This window comes from Carassius auratus, chromosome 25 (assembly GCF_003368295.1).
Source record: "Carassius auratus strain Wakin chromosome 25, ASM336829v1, whole genome shotgun sequence".
Lineage (NCBI taxonomy): Eukaryota > Metazoa > Chordata > Actinopteri > Cypriniformes > Cyprinidae > Carassius > Carassius auratus.
Genome location: NC_039267.1, coordinates 4960537 through 4982806, shown reverse-complemented (window position 1 = coordinate 4982806; position 22270 = coordinate 4960537). Strand labels below are relative to the sequence as shown.

At 37.5% G+C, this 22270-nt stretch overlaps 2 protein-coding genes across 6 annotated transcripts in view; both read left to right on the top strand.

Annotated features, from left to right (window-relative positions):
* Positions 1 to 2917, top strand: part of LOC113043065 (low-density lipoprotein receptor-related protein 5-like) — a 64104-nt gene extending 61187 nt beyond the window's left edge. The window contains exon 24 of the mRNA XM_026202191.1: positions 719 to 2917. Coding sequence (XP_026057976.1) covers positions 719 to 980 — 262 coding nt within the window. The 3' untranslated portion in view covers positions 981 to 2917. The remainder of the gene's footprint in view (positions 1 to 718) is intronic.
* A 3489-nt stretch (positions 2918 to 6406) lies between these two features.
* On the top strand, positions 6407 to 20715 carry LOC113043064 (serine/threonine-protein phosphatase 6 regulatory subunit 3-like). 5 transcript variants are annotated; one of them, XM_026202189.1, is made up of 26 exons: positions 6407 to 6601; positions 9310 to 9488; positions 9636 to 9866; positions 9965 to 10151; positions 10227 to 10364; positions 10583 to 10648; positions 10915 to 11027; positions 11165 to 11278; positions 11369 to 11498; positions 11755 to 11907; positions 12255 to 12413; positions 12513 to 12577; positions 12699 to 12814; positions 12883 to 12968; positions 13080 to 13166; positions 13458 to 13504; positions 13873 to 13927; positions 14030 to 14160; positions 14244 to 14365; positions 14462 to 14636; positions 15815 to 15909; positions 15988 to 16171; positions 16482 to 16499; positions 17347 to 17451; positions 19521 to 19607; positions 19699 to 20715. In XM_026202189.1, exons 3-26 carry the CDS (start codon positions 9640 to 9642, stop codon positions 19748 to 19750), a joined length of 2712 nt encoding a protein of 903 aa, XP_026057974.1. In that variant the 5' UTR covers positions 6407 to 6601; positions 9310 to 9488; positions 9636 to 9639; the 3' UTR covers positions 19751 to 20715. The 5 variants fall into 5 exon arrangements, with proteins under 5 accessions (XP_026057974.1, XP_026057972.1, XP_026057970.1 ...); XM_026202187.1 differs by having other exon boundaries at positions 13425 to 13504; XM_026202185.1 differs by having other exon boundaries at positions 13407 to 13504.
* The last annotated feature ends 1555 nt before the right edge of the window (positions 20716 to 22270 follow it).

The window sequence follows — 22270 nt, the reverse complement described above, 5'->3', positions numbered from 1 at the left end:
TTCGATAGATGGGAATGGTATGGTAGGGTAGATATTCTGGTAGATGGGAAGGTAGATATGGTCGTGTAGATATGCTGAGAGGTTGGTAGATAGGTACATACGAAGGTAGATAGCTCATTTCTGAAATTGTAGGGTATATATGCTAATGAATGGGAAGGGGGGTGGGTAGATAGATAGCTATTTCAAATATCTGGTATGGTTTGGTTGATAGATAGATAGATAGATAGATAGATAGATAGATAGATAGATAGATAGATAGATAGATAGATAGATAGATAGATAGATAGATAGATAGATAGATAGATAGATAGATAGATAGATAGATCTTGTATGGTAGGGTAGATATGCTAATATGTAGGAAGGTAGGTGGATAGTCAAAATATCTGGAATGGTAGGGTAGATATTCTGGTAGATGGGAAGGTAGATATGCTGAGAGGTGGGTAGATTGCTCATATATCTGATGTGGTAGGGTTAATATGCTGGTAATTTGGGTAGATAGGTTGTTCTGTAGGTAGGTAACTCAAATATTTGAAATGGTAGGGTAGGTATGCTGGTATATAGGGATGTGGATAGATAGCTTATCAGATATATGCTGATTTATGAATGCATGGTTGAATAATTGGATAGGTAATAGGGTTGTTGAATAGATGACAGATGGGTGGACAGGTCACACATCTCAAGCTCAAGTTCCTGATCTCTAAATGTTTGGCCTCCACAGGCCGTATGTGATGCGAGGGGTCGCGCCCCCCACCACCCCCTGCAGCACAGACGTGTGTGACAGCGACTACACCACCAGCCGCTGGAAAAGCAACAAGTACTACATGGACCTCAATTCAGACTCTGACCCCTACCCTCCGCCCCCCACCCCACGCAGCCAGTACATGTCAGCGGAGGAGAGCTGCCCCCCCTCGCCCTCCACCGAACGCAGCTACTTCCACCTGTGCCCCCCGCCCCCCTCGCCCTGCACGGACTCCTCATGACACCCAGCAAACGGCCACGCTTTGTACATAGTTTTAAAAGAAGAAACAAAGATTTTATTTTATTTTCCACACGCTTTGTTCAAGAAACATTTCAGCTTTTCAGGGAGGAACCGGAAAGGGTTTTCCTGATATTTTCTTCCTGAATAAATTTACAGCAGTCGTGCCAGGACAGTGCTTGCATGCGTGAATTATGTTCTGATATTTTTTTTAAATAAGTGCCCCCCATGAGCATGTTACAAGCTCTTCAATAGGTCAGAATATGAGCATATTTTCCCAATATTGTTGTGGTTTAATCATCTGTCTTTTTTCATAATCCCACTTAAAAAGGAGTTTAAATGCAAATCAGATGGCCAAAATGACACCAAAATCATCCGCTGCGGAGGAGTTGTACATATGTGTAATTAAGTAAATAATTAATTTGTTTGTTTTTTTTGTAACGGCCACGAGGTTTTGTTTTGATTCTGTTCTATGTGAATATGATACGATTCCAAGCATATGTTTGGTTTGTCCGTTTACCAAAAGTGTGTTTGCTGCTATTGTACATACATCTTTTACTGTAATTAATGACAAATGAAAACAGCCAGCTACAATGTTTTGTTTATATAATGAGAACTGACCATAGACCATTGTAAAATTGTTATTAATCTCTCATAGCTAAAGAGCTTCGGTTGTGTATAGGCATATCTGAATCTACATGTGAAACGCCGTTACTTTGAAGGAGATATTGTCTTGTTCAGACCTCCGTTTTAAAGGGGCAGTTCGACTAAAAGTGAAAATCTTGTCCTTCTGAACCTGCATGACTGCATTTTTGCTGTAAATCATTAAAGGAGACATTTAGCAGAATGTCCAAGCTGCTTTTTTCCATAATAAAAGTGGATGTGGATCAGTCAAAAAAGCAACATATTTGAGACTTTATGAACTCTAGTGACTTGGGTAGCAATGGTCACCATTCAGTTTTATTGTAGAGCAGTTTTGACATTCTGCTAAACGTCTAATTTTGTGTCCTACAAAAGATGGAAGGTCATAAGGGTTTGGGACAACGTGAGGGTGAGTAAATGATGACAAAGTGTCTCTTTAAAGGTCAGAAAGTCACCTGCTTTGTAGTGAACTACATGGATTTGATCACATCTCATGGACTGAACTCATTTTAGGTGCTTTGTAAAAACCTAAAATCAATAATTATAGTAACAATAATACAGTAAATCTAAGCTATGATTTGAACAAGGATATGTGGTGAATCTTACCATGATACTGTGGTAACAAACTCGACGGAAAGTGTGTTTTCAAATTGAAAGTCCGATTCATTTCCCCCCCTTTTTTTGGCGAAGTTGAAGAATCAAATTATTTTCCTCTTTTAAGAAATGTTATTTCAAAAGAGTAGGATTTGGAGCACACATTGTGCGTCTGTTTGATCAAAACCATATTGAAATAGTTTTTTTTCTTGCCAAATTGAGCACTTACGGAAATTAGACGTGCGTGTAGAATTCTAGATGTAGAAGAAGATACGAAATGAGTTTTCCTCTTAACTCAGACTGATTACATTAACTGTGTATTTACAGTTAGCCATGCAAAAAGACACAAAACGGTGTCTTTAAAGGCAAATATTAGATTAAATAAAATAGCCATTCTAGAAAAGGAATGCAAAAGATGATGCAGATTATGTTTCAAGCTGTTGATCTCTTTACATTGCCCTCAAGTTAACATTGTGAATGTGACTAAATGGAGTTTATTTGGATTTTTATACCACTTTGGCAGGTCAGTGGATTGACTGAATCTGTCCGGATCGTCCCATCCACTCACACCGAGGAGCTTTCTGCTTTTCGGTGCACCACCATTGTCTTTGTTTTGTGTACAAAAATGCCTCATATAATGCACACTTGTGACAATTTTTGTATCAAAAGCATTTTTATATATAATAAAGGTTCTATTTTAAGAAATGTAATATTATTGTCCTCTTTTAACGTTATGGTGCTTGTCATTATTCTTATATTTAGGCATCCAACTTTCCATTTAAGGGTTCCTGGCTTGTTGAAGGAAAGACTGTTATTACGAGGAGTCTTCTATAAAGTTATTGTTAATTGAATTGAGCAAGGTGCGTCTCAGTCCAGTGCTAACCCAACAAACATGAGCAAGAATGCAGAAACACGTTGAATCTCTCTAAACAGAGCGTTATGAAATGTTATTGTTGAACGTGACACTGCTGTGGTGGAATTGCATGTTAGGGTAATAAAATAAATGTGTGTTTGTTTGATCATTGCCAGGAGTCCGGAGTTTTGTCTTCTGCTGCCCTCATGTGGAAGAAACTGAACCAAAAGTATTTTATAAAAGAGTTCTAGATGCCCCCCTCCATAACACTCAAAATAATACCTTGTTCCTGTATTGAATCATTTATTGTCAACAGATAGATTCAGAAATTCACTCATGCTAGAATAAAAATTCTAATGAATTTTTACTTATTATTTATTTATTATTATTATTTAATATTTTTGCATGCAATTATTAAAAATTTGATTATGCTATCTGCAGTACACTGGAAAATAACTTCATAATGTATCCATAATTTTATGAATGTATCACAAATGTCTCTTCACAGAGACCCAGGGCCCTAAGCTTGTATATTCAGCAGTTGGGAACTAAATGTACATTCTCCTTTCTCATTTTTCATCTTAAAGGCCTGTCTTCGGCAGCACTTGACAGAAGTGAACACATGTTGTGAGGCTCCTGACTGGGCTGGAGGGGAGGGGAGATGATGTCGACACCCCTCCGTGCACCCATCTGTCTGTCTTTGTGTAGTAGAGGAGCTAAAAACACGGCTTGGAAAAAAGGCACGTGAGAACACGCTTCGACATGTCAGGAGGGAAAACACATCAGCATCCTGGAGCTTCTGATTATATGTTCAAAAAAGAAAAAGGTGTCACTACATGTGTGCAGACAATAAAACCTGAAAATTGTGGGGACCAGTTAATAAACATAATAAATAATGTCTAATAAAATGAAATAAAGAATTGCATAAAGGTATTTGAAAATAACTTTTTTTATTTTTATATATAAAAAATACTTTTTATTATTTAATTGTGGTGTTGTATACTGACTATATTTAATTTAATTTAATTTGTAAATTAAAAATATAAAACTTGTATTAAAAACTCAAAATGTAAAAAGTTTATATGAAATGGGAAAAGTTGTGTTGGAAATTAAATGAAAAGCTATATTTTTCAAGGTTGTGAATAAAATGAAGATTGTTAAAATAATATATGTGTTGGGGGGGGGGGGGAGTTACTTGCCATTTCTTTGTAAGCATGAAATTTACCAGTAATTGCTGAGTAAATCCTATATACAAAATTTTAGTGTGTAATTATAAAATGGAAATAAATATAATAAAGCCAAACATAAATATTTAAATAATAATAATAATAATCACCACCTTAAAACGTGCTAACTGCATTCTGAGCAGTATTGAGATATTGAGTTTTGTGTTCCATTGACTTCTGTAGATTGGATCCTTTTTGTTTTATAAAAAAAGGCTCAAAGTGATTACAAAGGAAAAGTATGAAGACAAATAGAACTTTCTTAGTATATCTTTGCTATTTACAGCTTTGAAAAATATTTTTTACAATGCATATAATCACCAGTAGTCTGTGATTAATGAATTGTATAATTAATTTATATCCCATGATCATAATTCCCATGTATGAACATGAACATGTATGTTTCATTCCTTCGAGTATTCATCTAGCTGCTTGTTTCACAATGGCGTGCAGCAGATATATGAAGAGAACAAAAAAACTGGACCATAACCGTGATAGCTGCCTCCGTCTGATGAAAGATGACATGAGAAACATCTTTCGCACGGCCCCAGGAGCCCACAACATTTACTTTACACACTTTTCATGACATGATCTTTGATTAGTAGAGGCAGGATTTTTGTAGACAATCAAATGCACATGTTTGATTTATTTATTTTTTTACCTAGAGCAAAACCGCTTTAGTAAAATCATGTTTTTTGTCATAGAAACCCACATGGCAGTCTGTAATCAGAAACACGGTGGAATCATAGGGTTAATTTGACCCATATGAGAAAAATTACATCTGGCTGCTTTTGCTCTATACAATGAATCCACTGCAGATTTAGTTATGCATATGGAACACACAGCACAGAATAGATCTCGCATGTCTGAAATACAGCCCTCATCAGCTGTAACAGATCAGTTCCACAGCCTGACGCTGTAGATTTATGCATCACATTTAACACAAGGGTCACACGTCAGATCCTATTTGGCATGCTACACTAAACCCGTAATTGCCTGTCTGCACTGGCCGGCTATAGAGCACAAAGATATGCCCCGGACCTCTTGACCCATATTTTATCAATGGGCACAAGAAATTCAAACACTTTTACACATATAAAAGCTATAGAAAGCTGGACCAGGTTCTCTTAAAAAGATAGTTCACCAATAAATAATTCTATAAAATGCAAAATGGGCCAGATTTAGACAGACTGGCTGTTTTTATATGCATAAACTTTAAAAACATGCATATTTAATAATGTGTCTATAATTCATATACAAATTAAACTACTGTTTTATGTAGGCCTAGTCAACTTCATGTTGGTTTGCCATTGTTCAATTAAAATGTATTTATTTCTGTTAACTATCTACATATATGCATACATATACATACATAGCCTTTAAACACTTATTTTGAATGATATAGCTTGATGTGAATTCAACTCCTGTTTTATATTATCGATTTCATGTTGAAATAATTAGCTTTCTTTGAGGTGAACTGGATGCTCCATTCAGTAATATGTGGTTCACGCACTCGAAGCTGATTGGATCATGTAAATGTCAATCACCGTGACGTCTTACTGTTGCTAGGGCGTTGCAAGTTTCGAGCCGGTTAAAGCCATTCTGAAAGCGACACTGAACGGGTCGCTTTGTGCAACATTGTGAATAAACTATAACCGTGCTGCCTTTATGTTTTGGATATGTTGAAATTTAAAGAATACGTTCAAGGGACAGGCTCTTACAAAGAAGGTAGGATACAGCAATATGTACGTTTTGATATCGCCGTACTTTTTAGTTTTGAAAGCCGTATTTGATTGACATTCTCGTGATCCAATCAGACGAGGGATTTTAAATCCAACTAAATTCTATTGGCCTTATCTGCCGTGGGCGTGTCTAATGATTCAGTTTCACTTAAATGTTGCTTCTAAAATGTGTAATTATTACATTTCTTAAATTCCGGCTAGGAGCCTACGTTTGTAAATATCATATCTGTTTTCGTGGAGTTTATAAAACAAATATTTACCCCACACAGTCCGAGATTAACGAACACGACCAGCTATAATTGACACTCACTGTAGCCAATCAGCGCGCAGCAGTGGGGTTTGATTGACAGCTCCTCTACCTTAGGTGGGGGTTGGGGTTGCTGAAGTTGATAACGCCGCCATCTTGAAAAGTGAACTCTGATGGTCTCTTTTCGCGCCTGTCACAATCTGTTATAAACCCCTCATTCTGTGTTACCTCGCCCCATTTTTCTTTTTTATTACTGTGACTCTTTTATTCAAAGGTTCGCCAGTCTTCATGCCGGGCTTTGGCAGAATTCCGCTTTCTTAATCGGTACGTATTTGTGTTGTGTGTGTCTCTGTTAGCTTAGCGTTAGCCAGTTACCACTTCTCTGTTTCGCCGAGTCAGAACAGCATACATTTCCAACATTTTCTCTCATTTAACTAAATTTTTCTCACATTTAGCGGGACTACTACGCATTTAAACCAACACATACTCTCAGAAAGTGTCTATTATGTAATATTGTTCTGGCGGAAGCTCAGTGTCAGCTAATGCCGGGGCCTGACATGCCGAAAAACTTCAGAAAGTGAGGCACAAAGGCGAAACCTATTGAGTTGTCCACACAGACAACGTTTTTAACCAATGCAGGTGCATATGATGATTCTATTGGAATGCTCAACAGCGCTTGTGGAGCTCCACAAAGCTGTCTATCGTTCGGAAGGTAACTATAGTTCACTGGGGATTGAGACGCAGCCAAAAACACCAACAGAAACCCCGTCTGGAATTGTTAGTTCTGGTTTTAAGATTATATTTTGGAACCATGACTGCTGTCACATAAATTTGTTATTAATGCATTTAATAAGGATAATCGGTTTTAGGTTTGATTTGTATTTAAATTGTGGTGATTTTTCTAATATTCAGTATGTCATTTCAGTATAAGTTTTGAAAATATAGTCCTCCGTCTCTTGTTTACAGCATGTAACGTTACTGATTACAGATTTCTGTATTTGTCCTTATTTTGGCACATCCATATAATCACCACTAAAACCATACGACTGTTTATTTCTAGTTTTGTGTGATGTGATTGCATATGAATGCTCTTGGAAGACTGTTAGGATGAGCAGATCGCTCACTCTTGTAAACAGTCTAGTTAGTTTGACATGGCAGCACATCTTCATGGTCCACTCAGGCAGATCATCTTTGCAGACTCAGTTCTGAGTGCTATACATGTGTAACTGATGCCTAGTCAGGTCAGAACCGGAGGATGTGCTGCAGATAATCATCCATCACTTTGATTTACTGTTTTGTTTGTTTTCCATGATTTATTTTTCATACTTGCCATTGTTTCTGCGATTTAGACATGCACTATCACCGTTCAAAAGATTTAAGTCAGTAAGATTAAATATAAAAAAAATGAAAAAAGCCCCTTGTGCTCACAAAGTCTGCATTTGTATTTGATAAATTCAGTAAAAAAATTATACTGTGAATTTGTTTCCAATTTAAAAGATCTATGTGTATATTCATGCATGTGTGTGTAACATAATACAGATTTAAAGAGTTCTGTATAATAATTTGGCCACAGACTTATGAATTTAAAGATTAACATTGTATCTGTCAAGTTAACCTCATTGTGCAGTTTGATGTTTTAACGCTTGCTATTTTAAATCTGTTTTTGATAGTGCCAGAACTTTTACAGCAAGAACTCTTTTAAGAAGAATTTTGGGTTGTTTGTCAGTGTTTTTAAAATTCTGTAAATTGGCGGAAAGCATGTTTGCAGGAGAATGGAAGTAGGGCTGATGTCAAAGCTTTTTCGGGTGAGCCTAGCCCAACCCCCTTAGTCTATTAATAAGCTTTCCTTCCTCTTAGCCATTCATGAAAGTCAAGATGGCTGCTTGCCAGCTTGGTAACCTTTCACCTTGTCTTGTGCATCCATCCACCGACTGAAAAAATAGTGTATTGGCTATCCTTAATAATGCATAGCTGTGTGTTGATGTGTCCAATTATAACAATGTGATGCCAGAGCTGTCAAATGGACATTTGGATTAAACCCGACATAACTGAGGATCTTTTGTTAGAAATTATGTACACTTTCCTTGTAAGAAGAACAAACAAATCGAAAACGAAACCACAGTTACTAACTCAAAACCACAATCATGTGGGGATAGAGTTAATAATGGTTAGCGACCGATCAGAGGATCTAGTCTGGTGAGAGTGCAACTGTATTTGTTGTGTTGCTAGGTTGTCAACGTCACGACAAGGAAGTTGTCTGGTTTTCTTGAGTTTCATCAGTTTTTTTTTTCTGCAAACAAAACTACCACTTGTTTTGTCACTGTAAACTGATGCATTGTTTCTGTATTAAATCAAGCTCTATTCATAAAATTAAAATGAATTCAACATTTGGAAGTTGTTTAAATTATCTATTTGAGATCCTGACAAACTGGAAAAAGGTCTCTTGTTGTTGTTGTTGTTAGCAGCATGTGTTTTGTAATATGTGACCCTGGACCACCAAATCAATCATAAGGGTCCATTTTTCGAATTAAAAAAGCTTTCCTTTGATGTATGGTTTGTTAGGTTAGGACAATATTTTTTTTTGTGTCCAAAAAAATCTAAATATTGAGAAAATTGCATTTTGAAGTTGTCCAAATTAAGTTCTTAGCAATGCATGTTACTAATCAAAAATAAGTTTTGATATTTTGTTCAGTTCCTACTGTAAATATATTTATGGAACATGATCTTTACTTAATATCCTAATGATTTTTGGCATAAAATCAATAATTTTGACCCATACAATGTATTTTTTTTTTCTATTGCTACAAATATACCCCAGTGACTTAAGACTGGTTTTGAGGTGCAGGGTCACATATGTATTTGTTTTTAATGCCGTGTCTAGTATTGACCATTTGATAGAGTAATCATCAGAATCGGGCAGGTCTGTTTATAGAAGTGACTAATCTTTGAGTTGTTACTTTTTTTTCTCTTTTTACACAAATGCCTTATGTTATGTAATAACCCTCTTTTTTCTTATTTGTTCTCTGTTTCAGGTGTATGTTGAGCGTTTTTTCTGTGGCAGAAGACATTTCTGCTGCATGTGTCCTTTATTTAAGGGTTTGTCCAGTTTCTACCGCCTGTGGTGCCTGTAATGGGCCAGAAGTCCCAAAGAGCACAAGCTTTATTTTATTTTTAATCAGAGTTTTTACCCTCTGGTCTCCGCTTCGCTCAGGTAAGCTTTTTCATAATTAGTCACATTTAAAATCTAGCATCTTCACAGTCATAATGATAACAAAACTCACCCAAAAAACTAATTTTGCTTTCAGTATACGTATCTGAAAACCACCCTCTTCCATTTGTTTTGTTTTTTTTTCAACAGCACCATGTTTTGGAAGTTTGATCTGCACACGACGTCCCACATTGACACGCTTCTGGAAAAGGAAGACGTTACGCTGACTGAGGTGATGGATGAAGAGGATGTCTTGCAGGAGTGCAAGGCTCAAAACCACAAGCTGGTGGACTTCCTGGTGAGGCCACAATGCATGGAGGATCTTGTGGGCTACATCACCCAGGAGCCCAATGACGATGTGGAGGAGAAGATCAAATACAAGTAAGCATAACATGTTTGATGCTTGTTCAAAAACACTTGTTCCAAACATAAATTGCTGTGCTAAGCTTCCTCATGCTATGTTTCTTTTTTCTGTAAAGGTATCCCAACATATCCTGTGAACTCCTGACCTCAGATGTTAGCCAGATCAATGACAGGCTGGGTGAAGATGAAAGTTTATTAATGAAACTCTACAGCTTCCTACAGAACGAGTCTCCCCTCAATCCACTGCTGGCCAGTTTCTTCAGCAAGGTCCTGAGCATCCTCATTGGGAGGAAACCAGAGCAGGTATGTCATCAGACATACTGGATTGCATTCATGTGGATGCTTAGGAGTGAACTAAATCTCCGCTCTTGCATCTAGATTGTGGAGTTCCTCAGGAAGAGGGAAGACTTTGTGGATCTTATGATCAAACACATAGGGACCTCAGCTATTATGGACCTCCTGCTCAGGATGCTCACCTGCATCGAGCCACAACAGCTAAGACAAGATGTATTAAATGTGAGTTTTCATATCTACAAGAAAGCTTTTCATGATGTTGCGACTCTGTTTTGTTGGTCAAAATCGGTTTGGCTTTGTGTATGCATGATTTTTAGTTTTGTAGAAATGGATGTTTTCATTTGAATACAGCAGTAAATTGAACACAGATTAGTCATTTCATCCACTGACTGTCCTCGTAACACCACCTCACAGTTCCCTCTTCATCTCCTCTCTTGCAGTGGCTAAATGAAGAGAAAGTTATACAGCGGCTGGTTGACATGGTACAACCATCACAAGATGAGGATGTAAGTGAAGTCCGGTTAAGCAATATATACCATACATATACCCCCCCCCCATCTTTTTTGCATTTTTTTTTTATTTTATTTTATAAAATACATTTTAAATGTTTAATTTTAATATTTTTTTGGTGAATTAAAGCTAGTGAACATTTTGGGAATTTAAAGTAAAAAACAATTGAACTGCATGTCTGACCGGCCCTTATTGTTGAGTCTAGCTGACCCATTCCTGCTTGCTAGCTACGTAACAGTAAATGCTTGTTCCCTCCACACAGAGACACTCAAACGCATCCCAGTCTCTCTGTGAGATCATTCGGCTGAGCAGAGATCAAATGTTCCAGGTGCAGGGCTGCTCGGAGCCTGACCCTCTGCTGGCCACACTGGAGAAGTGAGTTTGTCCATGTCTGTACAGTTCTTTCTAGTGACTTTCTGGAAGGTGACATTTTTGGAGGGATTAAAGTTGAGCTGTAGTTTCAGGCATGCTAATGCTGTAGTAATGAATGGACTGTTTGTCTTCCTTTCTAGACAAGAGACAGTAGAACAGTTGCTGTCAAACATCTTTGACAAAGAGAAGAATGATTCTGCCATAGTCAGTGTGATCCAGATACTTCTAACCCTCTTTGAGACACGGAGACCAGCGTAAGTGAATTATTTTTATTGTTATTATTTTTATACAACTTTTGGACGTTTGTTCATATCTGAATATATATTCTTGGCTTTTCCTTTCAGGTTTGAAGGTCATCTGGAGATTTGCCCCCCTGGAATGAACCATCCTTCATTCTCTGTCAATCAGAGTATTCTAGATGCTGTCAGACCCAGGCTGAAAGATTTTCACCAGCTTTTGCTCGAGCCCCCAAAGGTGAAAACAATGTGTTGGCTAAACTTTATATCAGCTGACCTAACTTAGACCGTAATCTCCAAAATCCTAATTACATTAAGCTTTGGACAACAACACTTTATGCCTGTACAAATATAACCTGGCAGAATCTGTGTGTTATATGTTGAATTAATGTTATTTTAATAGTAGTTTATCGTTGTGATGTTGTTTTTAGAGTCAAATCAAACATCCAGACTCATCTTTGCAATTTCATTTACCTTTTTTTCTTTTTTTTTAGAAAACTGTTTTGAATACCACATGGGGAGTGTTGGATCCACCAGTGGGAAATACTCGTCTAAATGTGGTGCGACTAGTGACCAGCCTTCTACAGACCAACACGCATATCATCAACCAGGAGCTTATTGCCCTCAACACATTGGGAGTCATACTAGTGAGTGACTGAAATGCAATTCAAGAGTTTTGTGATATCAAATTGCAATGAGAAAAGTTAGTTGTTAACCGTGTTCTTATACACACCAGTTTGGGGTCAGTTCCCCCTAAACTGTTAGTTTAGTATCTCACTGATACAAATTTTGAATAGTAATGCATTCCATTGACTTACTTTGTTAAATGGTAACTACATACTCATTTTGTAATTGGTCACATTGAAACTTGATAAGATCATTACTTTTTGGAGTAGAGCTATTGTCAAAAGATTTAGGACAGAAAAGATGTTTAATACAATCTGTGCTTGAATGCCATAAATGTTCTTAAATAATTTCTTTCTTTTGTCTTAAGGACATGTACTTCAAATACTTATGGAATAATTTTCTACACACGCAAGTAGAAATATGTACGGCGATGATCTTAGCGATGCCTTCAACCCAAAGTGAATCTCCTGAAATCAACAGAGAAAACGACCAAGAGCCCATAAGAGAAAACATCCTTATCAAACATGTGAGTTTACTATCCTTTCCGCTCACATACTCTTTGAATCCCAAGCTGTTTGCTTCACTCATCAAAGTTCAATGTGTTTTTCTCTGTTCTGACCTGCAGCTCTTTCAGAAGTGCCAGTTAATACAGAGAATTCTTGATGCCTGGGGATCAAATGAGAAGGAGCAGTGAGTAACTTCTAAAACTGAGCGCTTATGTGTGAAGAGGAACCATCCTGTCTGCACATCTGTGACTCTGTGGTTTTGTCTGGAGAGGACTTTATTAAATCCTCCGTCTCTCTTTCTTAAGGGCTGAGGGTGGGCGGCGGAGAGGTTACATGGGTCACCTGACCAGAATAGCAAACTCTATAGTCCACAACAGCGACAAGGGCCCCAACGGGGCACAAATTCAGCAGCTCATCTCAGGTTTGTTTAAAAAAATAATAATTAGACTGATTTCAAAGCCATTTCCACTCACACTTACTCCCTTTCAGAGCTTCCAGAGGAGGATAGGGAACGATGGGAAGCATTTTCTTCAGGACAGCTAGCAGATACAAACAAGAAAAACACTGTAGACTTAGTAAGTATGCTATTTTATTCACTGTCTTCTGAAACTCTTGCTTTGGCTTTACAATGCTCATAAGTGTATTTGACATCAAAACTAAGTTTCTCTTTTCTCAAACTTTCTCAGGTTAACACGCACCACATACACTCATCCAGCGATGATGAGGTAGATTTCAAAGACAGCGGGTTTCATCAGGACTCCTCCCTGCAGCAAGTAAGTCTGTGCCTGGATGAGCTCACAAAAGCTGCTGCTATTGTAATATCTGAATGCTAATGTTAAAGGCACTGCTAAATATACAAAAGAAGTCTATTTGTGTTTAGACTAAATTTATAACTGTTTAGTCCTTTTGAGTGCTTTTTGAGGCAAGACACTTAATTGCTATCAGCTGTTTTGAAATGAAGCTTCTTTGTAGTGTCAAGAATATATCATTATCATTGGTCCTGGGTTTGCCAGGCCTTTTCTGATTATCAGATGCAACAAATGACGTCCAATTTTATTGAGCAGTTTGGCTTCAATGACGAAGAGTTTGCCGATCAGGATGATGTCGGGGAGTAAGTACCCATCATGCATGACGCTTTTCAGATTTGCCGCCTTTTCTGCTGGTATCAAATCGGTTGGGGAAGGTTTAGCATTTATAAGTGGGGGCTTTGGTTGATTTTTAGGGTTATGTTGCTTTTCAATAAACTCACAAAGCCAGTTTTGGGAGGTTGTGCGTGTTAAATCATGGGCCATACAGTGCAGATTACATCTGATCACTTAAATGTCTCAGTTCTGATTATCCATGTTTTTAATAGACTGGTGTGGTGTACATGGTGACAGTCAGTAATGTTGTGGGTGACGGGTGCTGCTCATTGTCTTAAGGGCTTAACCATACTGAAATCCTTTTTTTTATTATTATTATTATTTTTTTATCTTGCAGTATTCCTTTTGATAGAATATCCGACATCAATTTTTCCTTGAATACAAATGAAAGTGTAAGTATGTCAGATATTTGCTCAAGTGAATGTGTATTATTAGTTGAATTTATTGAAAAGCTAATGGTATGTTTTCATAGTTTGTTCCTGCTATGCTCATAGGCAAACATGGCGCTCTTTGAAGCTTGCTGTAAGGAGAAGATCCAGCAGTTCGAAGATGCCGGATCAGATGAGGAAGATATCTGGGATGAGAAGGATGTCACTTTTGCTCCGGAAGCTCAGAGACGTACCAGGTATTGTAATCCTTGGAACAGACTCTTAAAGCATTTTTCATCATGCCGGTGTGTTGATTCTCCATGGCTTTCTTCCTACGCAGGAGTTCAGGAAGTACAGATAGCGAGGAGAGTACGGACTCTGAGGAGGAGGATGGGAAGCGAGACCCATTTGATTCTGCCAATGCCACCTCTGATGACAGAATGGAAGTGGACTCTGGGGATGGTCAGAATATAAATGATCAGCTGCCATATCTAGTAATATGTATTTCTATAGTGAGTAAGCTCACACGTCCTTGTTCTGTATCATGCTTCGGTTAAGGAACGGTATGGACGGCAAATTTTGATGACATACCTATGGACACGGGCAGCTCCATGGCTCCCATTGCACCTGTGTCCACCTCACCAGCTGCAGTGCCTGAACCTGCGGGCTGGAACTCTCCAAACACAGATGCAGAGTCTGGTTGGGCTGACTTCTCCAGCTTCACACCTGTGAGGTACGTTCACATGACGTATATGGATCAAGGCGCACTGTCAAAATGTGTGTGTGTGTTTGTGTGCGTTTGTGTGCGTGTATGTATAACTGCTTATTTTTAAAAGCTATTGTCCTTTTTTTTCACAGATACATATTGGGGCTATCAAAACTTGTTTCTGCAATTTATAAAAAAAAAAAAAAACATTATAAAAGGCACAGCTAAATGTGATGTTTATTATAATGGATTTGTTTTATATTATAAAAAAAGAATGGCACACATTGTACCGTAATGTTAACTAGCTATATTTTCTCATTTAAAAGAAAAATGTTTAATAGATGATTTGATATCAGTATTGGTATCTGTGATACCTGTCTTCATTCATGGTACTTGGTAAAAAATGCCATTAAACAAAATAAACAAATTGTGATATTTACATTGTTTCGACATTAATTTGGGAATGCAGAAAAATGGCATTAAAGGGCACCTATAATGCCCCTTTTTACAAGATGTAATATTGGTCTTGGGTGTCCCCAGAATGTGTTTGTTAAATTTCAGCCCAAAATACCCAACAGATAATTTATTACAGCTGGAAAATTTTATTTTTGGGGTGTGTCTCAAAAAAAGAGCTGTGTTGGAGTGTCAATCTAATCTCACAAGTGTGGCACTGATCATTTAAAAAATAATTGACGTTTTAACCATATGCACATTTAAGCATTATAATGACATGACATGCACAAAGGAGTCTGGAGTGATGCACATATTCATGTACTCCACAGCTTCCTCAGCAGGCGTTAGGAAAAAATGAAGACTCTTATGTTCCATCCTACATCTAAACACGGAAACTATAGAAATGCAGAGTGGTCAATCTACCTCCGTGGCCCAGCCCTATATAATGTGACGTCACACTGCATGAGAATCAAAACAGCAGGCCTAGTGAGACTGACTTGGTTTAAAGGGAATTAAAAAATGAGTGTGTGGATGTTTATCATTGAAAGGTGGTTGTGTTCACACACTGCCAACACGCATTTATATCCAAACATCATGTAAAAGTGGATTTTGCATAATAGGTGCCCTTTAATATATAAATTAAGTCCTGCATATTGATTATAGAAAGGGCCAGCAACCTGCACTACTGATGTTCAAAATGCAGCAGTAAATGTGGAAAACTCATTAGAGGTTCATTTTTCTCCTTTATTTAGCCCCAAGGATCCTTTGAGGAGCAATTCCCCAGTAGCCATGGAAACCAGCATAGAAACGGACCCTCTGGGAGTCAACGCGCCCATGCAGCAAGAAAGTAAGGATAGACTCTTTTACCATTCCTCGTGTACATGTGTCATCACAGTGGTTTGAATAAAACAATCGAATTGCTTAGACACAGATCAGTGGCTTTCCAATGAGACCACCCCGACTTCACCAAGAGGAAAGGTTGGAGACGGCTCGGACCCCGAGGAAGAGCCTGCCAGTGACCGCATCACAGAAACTGTCACCAACGGCTCTATGAAGGAGACTGTCAGCCTTACTGTAGATGCCAGAACTGAAACTGCTGTTTTCAAGAGGTGAGTCCTGCAGGTTCCTCACAGTGCCTCACATCACTTCCTCTTCTCCCCTTTTGAGACACTAGCTTCACTTCACTCTGCATGTAGACCTGATCTTGTCATGTATCCTCCTCCTCCTCCTCCTGCTAGAGCCAGCCAGGCCAGGACCGCGTCTCTTTTAACGGGGGCTGTTAATATGCAGAGCTTTGTAACATCTGTTTTGTCTCTTTGAGAACGCTAAAAAGAACAAGCTGTCCTTCTTGAACTGCAACTCTTACAACATGAGCTTCCTCTCTCTCTTTGGTGTGTGTGTGTGTGTGTGTGGCTTCAGAGTGTTGAAATCGTATCGGTATGTACAGCCAATCAGGGGGCGTGTCTTGTTTTGTTTGGTTTTTCCATGTCGGCCATTTGAGTTTTGATATGTAACCATTTTTTGTTTCTTCGATCGTATGTTTTTCTTTTGAACAGTAATGTATCCATCACCATTTGCATGTTAATATCAGATGTCACAGTTGAAAACGGCATGAAAATACCCCATGCATCCTTAGATGTAGTTCACTCTGATCCCAAAAGTTTCAAGCCCATATGTTTCCCAGTCTTTTCAACACCGCAGGTGAAGATTGATGGATTCCCTTCTCATGCTCTGCTGTGGTTTGGCTCCATGGCTCTCTCTCAGGGCTACATTTATGAATACGAGCTGGCCCTTTAAAATTCAGGCTGTGCATGGACTTTGTATAAATCAATCTGATTAAGGAGGACGCATCTCTGTAGACCTTCCCTAGTCCAGAAATCCACCATGATCTGTCTGGTATGAGACTTAAGAGGAGGTTATAATTAAATAAATGACTGTTTGTGCTGATGCCACCCTAAAGGTAAAGTTGGCTGGCATGCGATCACTTTGTAAAATTGCTAGCTAGCATTGATTTTACACCACCATTTCACACTCACATACTAAACAAGTTTGTCTCAACCAGCTGTTGTGTTGTTCATAATCACGTCCCTCCTCTGTACGTCATGCTCACATCTTATTTGTCTGCCAAATCCCATTTCAGAACATTTTCGTTTTGCCCCGTTGCTTTTAATGTGGCTTGTTCCACTTTGCATGTTTATCCAGGGATTTAAAAGGGGGGTTTTATTCTTTAAAAGAGCGGCAATGAAAGCTCTTTAAAATGCTGTCCTTTCTGATCATCCTGCAGCGAGGAAGAGAAACGATCTACCTCTGAAGATGCATCTGCAAAGTTGTTTGCAGAGAGCGGGGAAGTGGAGAAAAGCAACAGTCCTAGCAACTGTCAGAAACCAGGGTAAGAGTCTTTATTTATAAAGTCAAAAAAATAGGCTATTCATAAAATAATTTAGTCTAGGGACCCAAGTTATTATAGATAACTAAAATTAAAAAAAAAAAAATTTTGTTAATTGAAATAGATTAATTGATATACAGAAGCAAATTGTTATTAATAAAAAGTTTTTTCAGGAGATATTTCGGATCGAGTTATTGACATGAAGTAAACACTGGTGGAATTGTGGAATCCAGTCAAATTATGGATGGATAAATCAAAAGTAGATCAGTACAATACGGACTAGTGGTTGTGAATATTTAAGGGTACATAACATACACCGTTTCACCTAATCTCATGTTAATCTTGAGTACCTATAGAGTAGTACTGCATCCTTAATATATCCAAAAAGTTGTTAGTTTTATCATATTTATAAAGAAAAATACAGCTTTCCGGAAAAAGCCGAGCTCCTGGAGGCGTGCCGTGGGCGGAGCAGTAATACTGATGTTTTGTGTTTTGTGTTTCTATTAACATATATTCACTTATGTGCTGATTTCCAACAAAAGACAGAAATCTGATTGCAATTGTACCTACATGAACGGGGTCTTTTATCACCGGGATGGCTCCATGTTTTAATTGCAAACGATGTGCAAATCCAGCGTCGACTTGGGCCTTTATTTATAAAACATTCATTACTCAAATGACCAGAACACACAAACACACTTGATACACTGCGTTGCTGCCCCGGAAAAACAAACTGCATCCGCTGTTCATGTAACACGGTCTCACTCTCCTCTGGTTGATGTGTGCACGGGTGTTTCAGAGAGAAATGCTCATATAAGGAGCTCCGCTCTTATCTACGTCATTAGATCCAAGATTAAAAAAAAAACAGCTGAAACATGTACCATCCCGGAAGAAAGATTTTCGGCACAGAAATTCTCAGTCATTCTTCTAAATTATTTTTTAAAACTTTGGCCATGTTTAGCATGAGTATCCATCTCTTTAACACTGTGAACAACTCTAAACCCACACCATTGCACCCCCCCTTTAAGCCAAAAAGGATGTTCTGTGTGGATGAATTACTTTTCAATGTGCAACAACTAATCATCATGTTATGTACAAACAGAAACTTAAAGGTCTTAACAGCAACCTGTCAAAATAAGTTAAAATAATTATGCATAGAAATATTACTAAATGTAATGATGATGATATTACTACCACTAATAAAGTTAAAACTTTTTTTATTTTTAAGGAAAATTTACCAGAAGAAAATATTTAAGATTTTATTTACCAAAAAAAGGTTAAAAAAGAAACCGACAAGAACAACAACAAAAAAATAACTTTTTTTTTTTTAATTAAACCTTTTTATTATTATTATTATTATTATTATTATTATTATTATTATTATTAAATTGATTGAAACCATTAAAGTCAATCCAGACAATCAACGGAAACTAATTAAACTAATTAAATTTGATCATTTTAAATGGTAATTTTGTATAAATTGAATTTCAGTGGTCTGTTTCATCATTTCAATTAATCAGACATAATTTAAGTTAATCATGTTTTTATTATTATTATTATTATTAAACCATTAAAAAAAAAAATTAATAAAAGGCAAAAACTAAATCCAGAAAAATTAAACCCGATAAATAGCAATTTTGAAAAAAAAAATATTAATGGAATTTGGGGAAAAAATAAAGTCGATTTTTTTTTTTTATTTTTATTGGGCATTAGTACTAGTTCCATCTTGTTAACTGAATCTACTGGCTGTCTTACTGATAAATTAATATATTCTTGATTTAAATCAGATATTTATCACAGATATGCTGGTATTGGCCTATTTATATATTACAGAACATAAAATGCTCGTAAATGGTGTAATTGCGTAGTTTGATCAGCAGAGTGTGCTCCATAGTTTGCTACTGGTGACCTGGATGAAACGCTTTAAAGCTTAAGAGTATGGAATACCATTGATACTTTGAACAGCCATATCTCCGTAACGGCATGGTGGAATCTGGGGGGGGGGGGAATCTGTAAAATTATATTTGTAGTCTTTAACTGTCATTTAGTCATCATTTGTTTTTCTTCTTCAGTCTAAAGCACTTAGAAGAGAAAGCAAAAGCCACTTGCAAAGCTCTAAACGGCCCTCTTGAGGATGCGGCCTCTATGGACGAAGCCAAGTGAGTTCTGTGCCCTCCACTTTCCCCCATTTCCCCTAGTTAAGTGTTGCTTCCACACCTGACATCAGGCTTCTCTCCTTTTCCCAACCAGATCAGAGCAGTGCACGGCCAACCCTGAGGCAGCAGTGAATGGTCCGGCATGATGAGAGAAGTGCTGTCAGTCAGCTCCTGCCACGCACACCCCCCTCCTCCAGGACCCCCCGGAGAGAGGCCAGTGCCAGACTGGAGCCCCCCAGAAACTACCACCACCTCCACTGCTGCTGCTGCTGTCTCTTACTCCAGCACTGCACTGATGCCACCAGATCAGGACCAGCAATATTCATATTAGACAGTTGTACAGAAAATTTGAACTGTTATGAAGAGAAACATACTCTAATGATTTTTTTTTTTTTTGCATTCGTTTATATACTATTGTTCTTATGAGGTGATCTGTCTGACATCTTGCCACTTAAAAGTGAATAGTAATGTTGCTATAGTTAAAAATGATTGTATGAATAAAAAAATATTTTATAAAAGACAAATGTATACAGAAACGGAGGATTGATAAAACTGAACTATACCGATTGGAACGTTAATGTGTGACCAAATCATAAGCTGTCTTTTTGATAGGATTGTCCTCTTGCGCACACAAATCTGCTATTTAATTTCTAAGTAAAAGCAACCCTTACCACAGAAATCTTAAATTGGCAACTTATGTCGGTCTGTTTTATTTTGAAGCTCATTGCTAGGGGAGACTGTTTTGAGATATTCAGAAATGATTTATTTTCCCACTGGTGTTATTTGTAAATGTTTCTTGTATCCTTTAAGCATAAGAAAGATTGGGACAAAAGAAACACTTTTTGTTATACTTTTTAACTTAATTTATTCTCAAAGAGATGTTATGTTACCCCACTCCCCCTCCCTGATGAAATACGAATCTGAGTGAATGGAAAGATGGCTCTCATTTGCATGTAGCTAGTAAGTGATTCTTACCTATGGGCCTGCATTCAGTACAGACCACCTTTTATAACCGTTATCCTCTCCTAACAAGTCAACCTTTCTACCTGAAGAGTGATGGGAATGCAGCATATTCCTGGTAATGCTACGATCATGCATCAACTTTTTTCTTTTTGTAATAAAATGCTACCTGTGCCAGCAAGAAGGAAAAGGTTCTGTCTGTGAATCACACATATTTATAATCCTGTATAATCCTCTAATCAATAATCTATCATGATGATGATCTGGGCAAGGCCTGACTTACTCGAGTAAGCCTGTTTCATATAACAAGTTTACCAAATAAGCCAGGCTTAATTCAGTTAGACTTATTGTGAACCAAATCAATTGGCAATAAGTCAGACTAATTTAAATAATACTGGCTTATTTGGTAAACTTGGTATATGAAACAGGCCCATGGTCTGTTACAGGCCATTAAAATTGTTTATTGATTCCCTACTTTCTGCTCTCGTCTGTCAACTGGGTAATTCAGTTCCTATTCAGGTCTGAGATATCAGAGAGTCTTTCAAATGGGTAACTTCGAAAATCAATTGTTTGCTGAGTGGAGAGACTGAAAGGCAGGACTATTCAAAAACTTCAGTTTGCAGGTCAGTACACTGCATTTTCTGTTTTGAAGCCAACAGGTGGCAGTAAAGTCATTTCGTTTGTAAATGGATACGCTCTGTAAAATGGAGAACGCAGTACTGGACATGGCTATTTAAAATGAGTCATTTTTAACTTATAATGTCCTAAACTTTTTGGACAAAAAAATACTTTTTAAGGGTCAGGTACGAACGACTTTCTCGTTCCGTATACACCACAAACATTTAATAATTGCAGGATAGGCACAGTATTGAGTGAAAACGAGGCTGTGGGAGAGAGTTAAAGTTTTATTATGGATTGCACTGTGTAGAGGTCTTTCAGTTTCGTCAATTAAAGTATGTCCCTGACGAAAATTAACCAGTTTGCTACGAAAAAGGTTACTAGCTAATATACTAACCACATTTTAACCATGGTATTTGTTGTAAAACTGGTCATACAAATGGTAATATGCCAAAAACATGGTTACTACACTTGCAGTATAACAAAAAATTCGGTTAATTTTTGTAAATGGTTAGAACAACATTACAATACATGAATGCCCTGTATTTCAATCTCTCAACCTCGTTTTCATTCCTGTAAAAAAAAAAAAAAAAAAACGTAAAAATAAGACGATCATAGGATTGACTTTTACAAGGCTTGTTAAATCATAATGTTCAATGAGCCTTGCAAAATGTCAATATTTATGCTTTAAAGAAGAGGCTTTCTCATCAAAGACACTTAGGCTATACAGAAATATGTCTGACTTTTTGCGGTCAGATTATTAAAATGCAGCTCAAATGTTATGCGACATGCATCAGACACAATCATATTTAAAAAAAATAAAAATAAAAAAAAAAACAATCGCTGTAGATTTTTGTTTTAAAGTAGACACTACTTAAAAATCCTACAGTACAATACCACATTTATCTGAACAGAATGTGACCACTATTTGCCTCACGCAGTGCAACACATCTCCTTCACATGGAGTTGTTGGTCCACTCCTCTTCAAGGGTTGTGTGAAGTTGCTGGATATTGGCAGGCACTGGAACACGCTGTCGTATACGCTGATCCAGAGCATCCAAACATGCTCAATGGGTGACATGTCCGGT

What these genes read in the sequence shown, in the direction of transcription:
- LOC113043064 (XM_026202185.1), top strand. Translation starts at nt 9,640, where the DNA reads ATGTTTTGGAAGTTTGATCTGCACACGACGTCCCACATTGACACGCTT. An exon ending in AACCATCACAAGATGAGGAT is followed by an intron (nt 10,649 to 10,914) that starts GTAAGTGAAGTC and finishes CCCTCCACACAG; the next exon opens with AGACACTCAAACGCATCCCA. An exon ending in TCCAGCTTCACACCTGTGAG is followed by an intron (nt 14,637 to 15,814) that starts GTACGTTCACAT and finishes TCCTTTATTTAG; the next exon opens with CCCCAAGGATCCTTTGAGGA.